At 43.4% G+C, this 13,094-nt stretch overlaps 1 protein-coding gene across 1 annotated transcript in view; it reads right to left on the bottom strand.

Annotated features, from left to right (window-relative positions):
• LOC115088529 (kinesin-like protein KIF28P) overlaps nt 1–13,094 on the bottom strand; it is a 179,075-nt gene that overhangs the window by 61,341 nt on the left and 104,640 nt on the right. Inside the window, exons 12-13 of the mRNA XM_029596792.1 lie at nt 8,994–9,138; nt 7,990–8,108 (exon numbers count right to left, since the gene is read on the bottom strand). Coding sequence (XP_029452652.1) covers nt 7,990–8,108; nt 8,994–9,138 — 264 coding nt within the window. The remainder of the gene's footprint in view (nt 1–7,989; nt 8,109–8,993; nt 9,139–13,094) is intronic.

The following is a 13,094-nucleotide window of genomic DNA, read 5'->3' as shown; positions in this document are numbered from 1 at the left end:
ATGGAGTTTTTCTCTGTTCCTAAAAAGTGTTGGCTGGCATCAGGGAGGATAACTTTCAAAACTGCTCATGTCTGCCCATTTACGCACATACATATGGACACGTGCAAAATTGCTATTGTATTTTATAACCAGCGCAGAAAGGATATGCACAGATTATAAAATATGAGTACATGCGCGTGCACAAGTGCTTGTGCATGTAAAAACCATGAGTTATCTCACCTGATGAACTCAAAGCCTGCTTTCAACGTATACCTCTAACCTGCGAGAATGTAACGTTGCGAGATAAACAATTTAAATTTTACCATCAAGCATTTTATTCTCAACAGGCGGCCTATCGTATGGGACTAATACTAGACAGTAAATGCTTAAAATGTGGAGAGGATAATCCAGATTACTATCACAGTTTTTGGTCGTGCTTCATGGTTCAAGAATTGTGGATACATCTCCATCATTTGTTAAGGAAGATCTGGGGACTTTCAATTCCACTTGACCCTCGTGTTTGGTTGTTCGGGGTTACTCCGCCTATCGTTAATGAGCTGGGTAACTCTCACATCCAGTTTTTCCATAAAATCAGCCTAATGGCAGTGGATACAGTACTGAATCAATGGATGAATTCGTCGCCTCAATATAAGGTGATTTGGAGGCAAAAAATTTACCAGACTTTATATAACGAATATTTAACAGCTCGACAGAAAACAGTTAGACATCAGACTCGCACACTAGCTATTTGGCAGGCTTATGTAAATTTCTTGCCAAAGGAAATTACTTCCCTTCTACCATCTTTAACGACGGCGTGACGTTGAATATCTCGATGGACTACCAGGACCTATAGTCTTGGAGGGCCTGGGGCCTGAAGATCCATACATATCAAGGACTGCGTGTCAGTGGTTTACATGTTCCGAATGGTGGTGGGGGCTAGCAATCGATGATGCACTGGAAATTGATCTGTCATTGAAATTGATCTGTCATTGAAATTACAATCTTTTGTTATCCTTGTCTTATGTTGTGCCTAACCACGTGCCATTATGTAAATTCGGAAGGTCGATATCCTTGTCATACCGATTATTGTTCACCTGATTTTATTCTGTAATTCAGTTTCAGATATTGTGGTTCTATGATTCCCTAAAAGCCTGTGGGGTGGGGAGGGGGGAAAGGGGAGGAATGGATAGTTAGTGTGTCAGATGGAAATGGGGGGGGGGGGGGTGTAAGGATTTAGAAAAAAGGATTATAATAAGAAATTTATGTTACCAGCAAAACAATACTATGTTTGTTTATGGGAGACTGTATTGTTCTAGTTCATTAATCGCATGGTGGTACAATGCCTAGTTGCCGACATTTGATAATTGCTATTTGATGTTCGAGGACTTTTGACTTATAAAGGTATGACGGTTGACGGCTGTCATCTGTTCTCCCCAAGATATGATCCAGATACTTGTATGTCCAACAAATTTTGAAATCAGGATTGAAATTAATGTTTACAGTTTTCATGTTTTCATGTGCCCTTATCTGTATCTACTGTTTGGATGTACGTATTCTGTTATGGTTTTGCTGTTTCATAATATTAATAAAAAATATTCACACAAAAAAAAAAAACCATGAGTTGTGCAAGATCGGACTTATCTGGATAAACGTGATTTATCCAGCTAAATTGTGATACGTAGCCGATAAGTCTGAAAAGTGCTACTTAGATGGACAAGTAGCACTTTTTAGACCTATCCGGCTATGTAGGCCTGCTGCCACTTAGCCAGATAAATCGTAATATAGCCAGATAAGTGTCTCTATTTATCCAAAAAAGTTCAAATTTGTCCGGCTAAGTAGTGGGAAAGGCGCGACTTAGCTGAATAAGTTGGAAATTAGCCGGATAAGTGTGCGCAACCCATATAGCCGTGTATTTGTACTTCCAATTTTCAAAGAATTCACATGTAGATTTTAATTGTGTTAATTTGACGCTTTTACCTCCTATAAGTCAGCTTTTACATGTGCATTTTATAGCATGTGCATGGCAATGAAATAACCAGTTTTACCAATTAGTCTACCAGTTCGCCCAGTCTATCTGCAGCTCTTAAAGACCCTTCTGGATCTTCAGCCTGCAGTGCCCCTATTGTGCTCAGATCCTCTACCCAGTCATTTTTCCAGTTTAATGATGTTTATAATGAATTACACCAGATATTGAGCAGAAGCAAATATACGCAAGTAAAAAGATGTACCTGTGTTACTTTGGCAGGTTTTAAAATGGCAACTTATTTGTGTAATTGTGGGTCTTGCCCTAGAATGCCCCTGGCATGCCCTTTTTAACTACGCAGTTATTCGTGGACCCTGATTTATGCATGTAAGTTGCAGTTTTTAAAAGCGCATGCATTCGCGTATGTGCTATTTTATGTGCTCAAGTGCTAATTTTTATGTGCAATGTTTGAAAGAAAGACACTGGGAAGGGCCAACCACCACCCGAGGGACCTGCCTAACTTCATCACCTTCAGGAGAGAGGGCTGATGGTCCCTGGACCCCAGTCACAGATGTCTTAGAGGGCAGCCCTGTGGGGCAATGGTTAATTGGCAGCCTCCCCTGCAACTGCGTGGTCCTCTGTCGCCTCCATGGCTGCCGGTTCCCCCTGTTTGAGGGGTGTAGAAGGATTAGGAGGAACTAGGCCCAATATCTTTGCCTCCTTCATAGGAGGCCCCACATCCCCATTGCAAGTGGGGCAAAACTACCTGGCCGTGCTGTATAAGTGCCGGGTCCCCCATGTGGAACATTTGTGACTGTGTTCTTTTTATTTATCATAGGGCCCTAGGACTACAGGGTGCACCAAGGATGGTGCTAAGATGAGTGGGAGGACCGCCAACCTGGAGGCAACTTTCCCAAAAAGAGTACAAACCCCTCCGGGAGGTGGTGCTGCAACTATGGAGGCTCTCCTTTCCACTGAGTTGTTTTCCTCCTTGCTTCTGGCTTTGCTGCTTTTCCCACAGAGGGGGAAGAGGAGGGGGAAAGCAACTGCTAGAGGTAACCTTTTCTGCTACTGTGAGACTTCCCTCCTAGGGCTAGTCCAGGCCAAGGTTCTGGGCAGAGCCGTAGCTAGCCTATGGCCAATGTGGCTATGGCTCTAGGCGCCACTGCCCTAAGGGCACTGTAACACTGTGCCTCTCCATGGGTACAGAAATGATCAAGATAAGAGGAAGGCAGTGGGAGAAGAGAGGAACATCAGCCCTGGGCATTGTGCATCATCGGGCTGCTACCCCAACTCTGATGAGTCTCGCGGGGCTAAAAACAAAATGTTCTGCCACTGCCCTACCCTATAGATCTAGCTAATGCAAGGCTGAAGATTCTGTAGCTGTCATCAGAGCCAAAAGTGTGCATAAGCTGCTGGTGCTCTCTCCTCCCTGTGGCCCAGCATAAGCCAGAAGAAGAGAACTACCTTTCCCTCCCTCCCATGCGGTTCAGAGTCTAAGATACCATTTGAACTATATGGAGCTCTCTAGAAATCTAAGATGTACCTCATGGTTCAAACTGCTCCTTAGACAGTGAACCTTGCAGGAAGAAGGGAAAAGTAGAAGCTCCACTCTTCTTTCAGGTTGGATTGAGCTGTGTGGAGAGAAGGACATTTGGGATACAGCAGAGACTGGAGTGTGGGAGGGGAAGAGCAACATCTGGGGCAGTAGGGGGAAGAGTGGGGACTGGGGGTTAAGAGCAGGAAGTGCAGCACCTGGGGCCATTTGGGTGCACAGCAAGGACTAGGGGTTAGGAAGAGTTGAGAGGTTCCTGGGGATTTGGGTTAGCAGGGGATCGTGTGGACTGGGAGGTTAGCAATGGGAGGGAATGAACAGGGAGTGGGAGGCTAGGGATGGATGTAGAGAACATGGATTGGAGTGGGTGGATTTGTGGGAAGAGAAGCAACTGGGGTCAGGATGAGGAGTGAGTGGTAACTGGAAGACTGGGTGAGAAAGGATCGGGAGATTTGGAATGAAAAGAGTGGCAAATGAGGGGTAGGTCAGTAGGGACTGGAGGATTTAGTGCAAAGAGCAAAACTCAGGCCACTGAAGGAGAGTGGAAACTAAGATGGGTGGGGACTAAAAGATTGGGGGTGGGTGTGTAGGGAACACAGCGGTTGGAAGGTGGATTGGGTGAGAGACTGGGAACTGGGATTGTAAGTGAGAATGTGTGGGACAGGGAGTAGGGAAAATGATATGCAGCTAGGGAGTGTAAGATGGGAGTTTAAATGTGAAGCAAGAGCATGAGATGGTGTGAGGGATCTGGAGGGCTGGGGAGGGGCCGAGGGGCAGTGGAACAGGATGGGCTAAGAGAGGGTGGAAATGGGAAGCTGAGGAGGGAGTGAAGGAAAGGAAGAATGAGAAACTGAGTGGAGAGTAAGAGACAGAAGAAAGGGACTAGAGCTGGGGATACGGTAACAGGGAATGAGTTTGAGCAGGTGAAGGGATGAAAGTAGATGAAGGCTGGGGAAGGGGTGAGTACAGAGGGTGAAAATAGCAGACTAGGGAGTGAATGAAAGTCAGGGAGAAACATGAAGCTGGGGAAGGAGTAAGAACAGAGGTGGAATGAGAGGGCTGGGGAGGAGGTTAGAGAGGGGCTTGGGGGGAGGAAGGTGTAAGCATGAGATAGAGCTGGTAGGTAAGATAGAAATGAAAATAGGGATGCTCCTAGAGAAGGATGGGAGGAAGTGAGGAAATGTGCAAGACAAAAGATGTGTAAAAATGGCAAGGAGGGAGAGTTAGAAAGATGGGAATAGTTGGGAAAGTGAGAGCAGATGTTTGGAAAGAGTCAGTTTTGGGATGGGAGGAGATGAGAGAGCCAAAAATGAAGCAGCAGTGTGGTAAGAACAAGGGAGTCAGATAGTTGGAGATAAGTGAAAGGGAGATAAAGGCTGAGAGGGGCTATTAAGGATGGAGTTGGAGAAATGATCATCGAGGGCAGGGAGAACTGGAGAGAGAGAGCAGGAGGTGGAGAAGGAGGAGGAATGAAATCTAGATATGAGTGAAAAGAGAGGCAGAGAAATGAAAGGAAGAAATCAACATCAAAAGATGTAAGGGAAGAAGAGAAGCAAACGAGAAGAGAAGAAATAGAAAAAGAAAAGGAAACCTGTAAAATGAATTGGAGAAAATGGAGAAGAGGAAGGCACTGAAGGCAGAAATAAACCCAACAGGACCAAAACAATTAGACAAAATAAAATGACTAGACAGCAAAGATAGAAAACATTTTAAGTTTAGTGACTGGAATAGGTCAGCTTTGGGAAAATGCATCTCTGACATCTTTGTGTTTTTCACAATACAGGACGACATACATTTCGGTTTCTCTTTCTCCAGTGTTGCACTGCATGGAGATTTGGCTTCTTGGGGCTTCCAATTCAGTTTTTGCCTGTATATTTCTATATTTAATTTGTGATCCCTTATTCTGTATTTGATGAGGATCTGTCTGTGTTCTGTATATGTGTGTGTGTGTGTGACCGAAGTGTGGTATTCTGCTAGTGTGCTGTTTCTGTAGCTTGTTCTGTTTTCCTAGCTGATGGTGTACTGGTGTAATATTTATAATGCTGCCTTTTCATAAGTTAGGTTGTTGCTGTCTGAGACCTGGGAATCAATGATGCTTTGTATGCAGATTTGCTATTTATAGGCTTTGAATATGGGTTTTTTTTTGCAGGTTTTGTATTTGTTTCATCTTTTCCCCTGTTTACTTCCTTTTCTCCACTACATCTGTCTTTAACATTGATCTTTTTCTGTCATCTCATTTCTCTGCCACATTATTCACTCATAACTAGATTTCACCCCTTCTCTCTGTCCAGTTCTCCCTGCCCCTAATATTCACTTCCCCAACTTTATCCTTCATTGCCTCTTCTCGACCCCTCCTTTTCACCCAGTAGAGGAGAGTTTGTGTTGCTGTTAATGAGGTAACACCAACAATTGTGTATTATGTACATTGTACTTCACCTATGAAAGTATAATTGTGTATTTCTGCTGTGGTACATGCTTCATAGATCATTAATAAAAAGTTTAAAAATGTCATGGTAGGGTGGTAAATCTGAAATTCCTATTAATATAAATGTATCTATCTCTGTTAAGTTTGTGAAATAATAAAGTTGTAAATGGAACAGAGTTCTTTTTCTTTTTAATTTAGGGTGGGATTAAGAGAACAGTTGCCTATGCCCTTCAGTAAGTTCAGTCTTCCCCGCACCAGGGTGAAGACTCTGTGTGCCGAAGATGCCTGCGTGGAGTAGCCCATAGCTCTACCTCCTCTCACTCTTGCTCACGCATCACCACTATGCAGGCCTCTAGTTTCTCAGTTTATTTATATATCATGCTGTACACAGGGTGAGGGTGCAATTTTTCATTTGGCCATGGCTCTGGTTCTGGGAGCCGTTTGCAAGAGACGATCAACCAGGACCACTAGAGAACTTGGGATTAGTCCTGAGGCCTGCTCTACTAGGGAAAAAGTAGCCCAGGGAGCTAACACTGCTTGACAAGGGCATTCAGCCCAAGAGGATTGTTGCCCAAAGAGCAGAAACACCTGCTCAACTAGGCCAAGGACGAAAGCCAAACTCTGGGAGCCTAGAACTGTATTACAGCAATCCAACATGTATCCACCATCAACTGGAAACAGAGACTGCTAGCAAGTGCATGGACTGCACCTCCCTTATGACCAGCAATAATATCTTGGAAAAAGGTGTGTCCTCTGTCTCCATCAGCTGGAAGGCAGAGTAAACCCACTTATCTGGACTGGTCTAGCAGGATGATAAGGAATAGTGGTTTTCCTTTTCTCCTCTTAGTCTAACAATCTCACCTCTGCCCTTCTACCTTTAACTGCTATATCTACAAAAATAAAAAAAGTCTTCTTGTATTGCTTTACAGCAAACTACTTTAGGGTTTCTAGTGTAACCTATTTTTGTCATGTGAACTAGTCTGGGCTGGTAGGTTGGTTTATTACCAGGATGTCTTAAAAAAAACATATCAAATTCATCTATAATAGCATCTGGAGGCTTTGATGACTTTATTTAAACCATTCTTTTGGTTTAAACAACATTAGAATCCATCAAGTACGATTAATTCTAAGACATAATCAGAGCTCATTATCTCTTCTATTGCTGCTAAACATCACTAAAGAGAAATCTTCCACAGCAAAAAAGAAAATATTCTTGGCTTATAATTTTTTTTTTTTGCTAATGATTCATTTTAGATTACATATTCTGTGAGCATGCTTTTGAACGAAAATTAAATTAGGCACTGAAAGGCATAACCCTAAATTTATGCTAGACTATAAAGGGTTTTTAAATCGTTGCTTATGCTAAAATGCCCATATATGCGTGTATATGGGCTGCAAGTGAGCCACGTGGATTTTAAAAGCAAAATATAAGGGGGTGGAAAGGGGCGGGGCTCGAGTGGCGCATGGGTGTTCTGGGGGGGGGGGACCAACACTTACTCGCGTAACTCTGTATTTTAAAGCTGGAGTTTGCAGTGCGTGGGGGCTTGCTAGCCGCATAAATTTTACTGCTGCTCCTGATGAAGTGTAAGTCTGCAGGAATTGCGTTTTAGGGCTTATACGAGAGGGTGAGGGGGAACAGATCAACTGGGGGGGGGGGCGCGCGCAGGATGAAGAACCAGAGGGTTCTGGATGAATTTGAGATTGACTGGGCAAACTGGTGGACTAATTGGAAAAACTGGGAACGTCCCTTGCGCGAGCATGTTTAAATTCCACTTACATATGCGTCTTAAAGCCAGCAAAGTCCTACAGAAGATGTGCAAAGAGGTTTGCTCGAGTATGTGCTTAAAATTAGGAGCACACTTATGCGCAGTAGGTGTATTTTAAATCATGCATGCGCATGATTTTAAAATTGCAACATATCTCCGCTTGCATGCCAATTCGTGGGCGTATGGGCTTACACACACTCATTTTAAAATTAGATTATTTTTGATTAATTCATTAAGAGGAGGAAGCAGTCAAAACAAGGAGAAAGGGGCAATGAGAGAAAATGTGAAAGACCTGCATTACCTTCATCAGCTCCTCACTCATCTGGTTTGCTTCGGCAACCAAGGGCATTAATTTAATGTAATCATGAAATACAGCCAGCACGCTGGGGTCTGGTTTTCCATCTTTGCTGTTTGCTGCGCCTTTGAGAAAGGAGAGAGGAAAATTACACCGGAAAACAAATGGAACTGGAGAAAAATAAAGAAGCACTAAAGGAACAGGCTGCAATGCCACACTTAAGGCCCGAGTTTACAAGGACCACACATATAAAGACCGGGGCTTACGTGTGCGGCTGGGCCTTGTGTGCACCTTGCTCATTTTAGAGCGGGCCCGGCCACGCGCTTAACCCACGTTACGCACAGAAGTGCTGGGCCTTGCAAAAAAGGGCAGGCCGGGGGCGTGGTCTGGGTGGGGAGGGGCGGGGGCTGGGACAGCGCCATTAGCCGCTATCCCGGGAAAGCGCATGCCGGCAGCCAGCCAGCACGCGGAACTTACTACTGCTCAAAGGAGCAGGTAAGCTCAAAAATAAAAAAAAATTGGTTAGTTAGGGTAGGTTTAGAGGTCGGGAAGGAAAGGGGAAGAGATAGGAAGGGTAGGTTTAGGGGTAGGAAGGTTCCCTCCCAGTCCGCTCCTTAATTAGAGCAGACTGGGAGATAACTGGGGGAGGCCCGATTGCATCGCCGCGTGTATTTTTCTAAACACCCCCCCCCCCCCCCCCCCGCGCGCGGAACAGGCCACCCGCCCGCACATGCTCATGTGGACATGAAAATCTAGTGCGCATGTTATAAAATAGCCGCGTCCATGGGCGTGCACAGCGAACTGCGCGCACATGGACGCATGCGCGTATTTTTTTAAATCTACCTTTTAAAGTATTTCTACTACTAAAGGAGAATGCTAAAATAAATAAATAAATAACTGCTGACAAGGAGACACCATGAACTTACTTATGATATCGGTGTACTGCTATAGCAAATGAAACATAAAAAGTGCAGATAATTAATGTAGTGGATGCAGTAAGTCATCCTTACCAAGTTTATCCACACTAATGCCCTCTGCTGCTGCCAGCTCTGACTGAAAGAAATCATAGTCGAATCTGCTGAGGTCCTCGTGCCCACGATCCATGGGACACCCAATGTAAAGGTAGGCGCTGTTGGATCCCAGAATGATGCGATCCTGGAAAAGAAGCAAGAGGGTGGGGCTTGTTGAGATCAGCTGGAGGACTGTCCATCACGCTTCTCAGATCAGGTGGTCTTTAGTTTTAGAGCGTGGCGTGCTACCAATTTATCTCACCAGCTCTATTTACTCATGGAGGCATGATTTCTTTTCATAAAGTGCAGCAGCGGCAAATTATAGAAACATAGAAACATAGAAATGACGGCAGAAGAAGACCAAACGGCCCATCCAGTCTGCCCAGCAAGCTTCACACGTTTTTTTCTCTCATACTTATCTGTTTCTCTTAGCTCTTGGTTCTATTTCCCTTCCACCCCCACCATTGAAATATCTAGCTTGATTAGTTAGGGGTAGTAGGGGTAGTAACCGCCGCAATAAGCAAGCTACACCCATGCTTATTTGTTTTACCCAGACTATGTTATACAGTCCTTATTGGTTGTTTTTCTTCTCCCCTGCTGTTGAAGCAGGGAGTTATGCTGGAAATGCGTGATGTATCAGTCTTCTCCCATGCTGTTGAAGCAGAGAGCCATGCTGGATATGCATCGAAAGTGAAGTATCGGACACAATTGGTTTGGGGTAGTAACCGCCGTAACAAGCCAGCTACTCCCCACTTTGTGAGTGCGAACCCTTTTTTCTTCTCCCCTGCCGTTGAAGCAGAGAACTATGCTGTATATGCATTGAAGGTGAAGCATCAGGCTTATTTGGTTTGGGGTAGTAACCGCCGTAACAAGCCAGCTACTCCCCTCTTTGTGAGTGTAAATCCATTTTTCCACATTTCCTCTTGCTGTTGAAGCTTAGAGCGATGTTGGAGTCACAGTAAGCATGTGTATGTTTATTGAATAAGGGTATTGTCTCCAGGCAGTAGCCGTCATTCTGGCGAGTCACCCACTCTTCATTGGCGGCCTCTTGACTTTATGGATCCACAGTGTTTATCCCACGCCCCTTTGAAGTCCTTCACAGTTCTGGTCTTCACCACATCCTCCGGAAGGGCATTCCAGGCGTCCACCACTCTCTCCGTGAAGAAATACTTCCTGACATTGGTTCTGAATCTTCCTCCCTGGAGCTTCAAATCGTGACCCCTGGTTCTGCTGATTTTTTTCCTATGGAACAGGTTTGTCGTTGTCTTTGGATCATTAAAACCTTTCAAGTATCTGAAAGTCTGTATCATATCACCTCTGCTCCTCCTTTCCTCCAGGGTGTACATATTTAGATTCTTCAATCTCTCCTCGTACGTCATGCGATGAAGATCCTCCACCTTCTTGGTCGCCCTTCTCTGTACCGCTTCCATCTTGTCTTTGTCTTTTTGTAGATACGGTCTCCAGAACTGAACACAGTACTCCAGGTGAGGCCTCACCAAGGACCTGTACAAGGGAATAATCACTTCCCTTTTCTTACTCGATATTCCTCTCTCTATGCAGCCCAGCATTCATCTGGCTTTTGCTATCGCCTTGTCGCATTGTTTCGCAGACTTCATATCATTAGACACTATCACCCCAAGGTCCCTCTCCTGCTCCGTGCACATCAGCTTTTCCCCCCCCCATCGAATACAGTTCATTCGGATTTCCACTCCCCATATGCATGACTTTGCACTTCTTGGCATTGAATCTGAGCTGCCATATCTTCGACCACTCTTCCAGTTTCCTTAGATCCCGTCTCATTCTCTCCACTCCTTCCGGCGTGTCCACTCTGTTGCTGATCTTTGTGTCATCCGCAAAAAGACAAACCTTACCTTCTATCCCGTCCGCAATGTCGCTCACAAAGATATTGAACAGGACCGGTCCTAACACCGATCCTTGCGGTACACCACTTAAAACCGCTCTCTCTTCAGAGAAGGTTCCAAATTGTGATACCTTTCACCAGAACATATAAAAGGTAGTGTAATATGTGGAACTTATGAGATGACATAGGTCCTCTATACTTGAATGCAAAGGTGTGTGCATGTGTGTTTTTCCCCACAGTATGCAAATTTTTATTTTTATTTTTTTAAAGATTGTGGTCGCCTTGTAAGAAAAATTGATGAGTGTGTGACTTGAAAATAAACATGTTTATTGCATGGGGAGGTGGTGCTTCCATGATAACTTTCGCTTCTCCTGAGATTAGAAAGTCAGCCAACCTGATGGGAGGTATCAGCAAGTTGGTGCAAAAAATCTCCATATGCAAATCTAATCACAACATTAAATTAAATAAATAAATAAAATCTACCACATACTGCAAAAAAACGGTAACATTCATAGTGGTTTACAAAGTTTGCAGCATTGGCACACAGTTCACAATGAAGTTCATATTCAGAAGCATCTAGCCAAATAAATCACTAGTTATAAATACATATTTGGGAATTTATCCAGCTAAATTAAGCTGGATATCTTATTATGGATATGTATGTACATAAATGTAAGATAAGTAACTATCAATGTCTCAGTAACTAACACAAATAACTCACAATGGTCTCTTTAATTAACTTTAATATCAAACTTAAGCGAATTTAATTCATAATGTTTAAGCTCAACTTCAACTAAGTCATCATGTCCAAGCCGTCAAGCCACCAAGTTATCAGGACACTTTGTAAAATTAAGTTGCCTGTTAAGTATTCTAAGTTACTCTGTAAAAATAAGTTAAGTACTCTAAGTTATTAAGCTTTCCAAGTTACTCTGTAACTCCTAAGTTGTTAAGTTCTCCATGTTATCCTGTAAAAATAAGCAGCCCATGTCTTATTTGCCTTCTCAGTTTCATGTGAACCGATGTGATATCTCGATCTAACGTCAGTATATAAAAATAAATAAATAAGTAAACAAACAAACAAATAAATAAATAAATAATCAGGCTAAAATATAACCAAATAATTTAGAGGTGTTCTGGGGGTATTTCAGAGAGGAATTATGTTAGCCAGATAAGTTTATTTATTTATTTTATTTAGCATTTTTCTATACCGACTTTCCAATAACAGAATTATTGATCAATTCGGTTTACATTCTCAACAATAACAATGACAAGTAAATGTCTTACAATGAACCTCTGATATTCACAGTTAACTGGATAACTTATCCAGTTAAGTCTGTTCATGCCAAATTGCTATCCTAAAATTAACTGGATAAAGTTATCCAGCTAACTTTAAGATAGCCGACTATATGCAGTAGTGTGGTATTCAGTATACCATCAGATTCATTAAGGCTTTTCTCCCATTTTGTGTCTATGGGAAGAACCCTTACGGCTAAATTTTAAAATGCCAGCATGCATAAAAACACGGAAATATGCGTGTGACCAGGCTGCACACGTACCGCGAGGATTTTTAAAGGGCCCCGGACATATACATATCTCCATGTATGCGCTGAAGACTGGCTCGAATCAAAAGTGGTGAGCCAGGGACAGGGTCTGGGTGGGGTCCAGCCGGCCGGCATGGCATGGCCGGCATGCTCAACTTACTTCTGTTGGGCAGGAGCAGACTGGGAGGGAACTGGGCAAAGGCCCGATCGTGTCGCTGTGTGTGTTTTACAATATTCCCCCTCCCCCTGCATGCAGGTATTGGATTTTATAACATGTGTGTGTCGCCTTGCGCATGTTATAAAATCAGCACGTCCATGTGTGCGTGCCGGGAACCGCGCGGCACTTTAAAAATGTATCCCTTAGTGAATCAGGTACTAAGGGCCTGATTTACTAAAGCTTTTCTCTCATTCTGTGTCTATGGGAAAAATGCTTAGTAAATGAGGCCCTAAGTTTGCTATCTGGACAGTGACTGAATATGTACCTCATCAAGTTTTCTGTTTCTGTGCATTTCATAAAAAAATGTTACACTAATGTCTATAGCGGAAAAAAATTGTAGATACACTTCTTTTCTTGAAACATTTCCTCCAGGGCTGAAAGCCTAGCTTTTTTTTGGATTTGCTTTCACTTCAAATTTGCTTGCATATCCAGAGGTGATATAGGAAACTTGAGACCAATGAGCCAGATGCTGGTTTTAGGAA

Source organism: Rhinatrema bivittatum, chromosome 3 (genome assembly GCF_901001135.1).
Source record: "Rhinatrema bivittatum chromosome 3, aRhiBiv1.1, whole genome shotgun sequence".
Lineage (NCBI taxonomy): Eukaryota > Metazoa > Chordata > Amphibia > Gymnophiona > Rhinatrematidae > Rhinatrema > Rhinatrema bivittatum.
The sequence above is the reverse complement of the archived record's forward strand: the minus strand, read 5'-3'. Positions and strand labels throughout refer to the sequence as shown.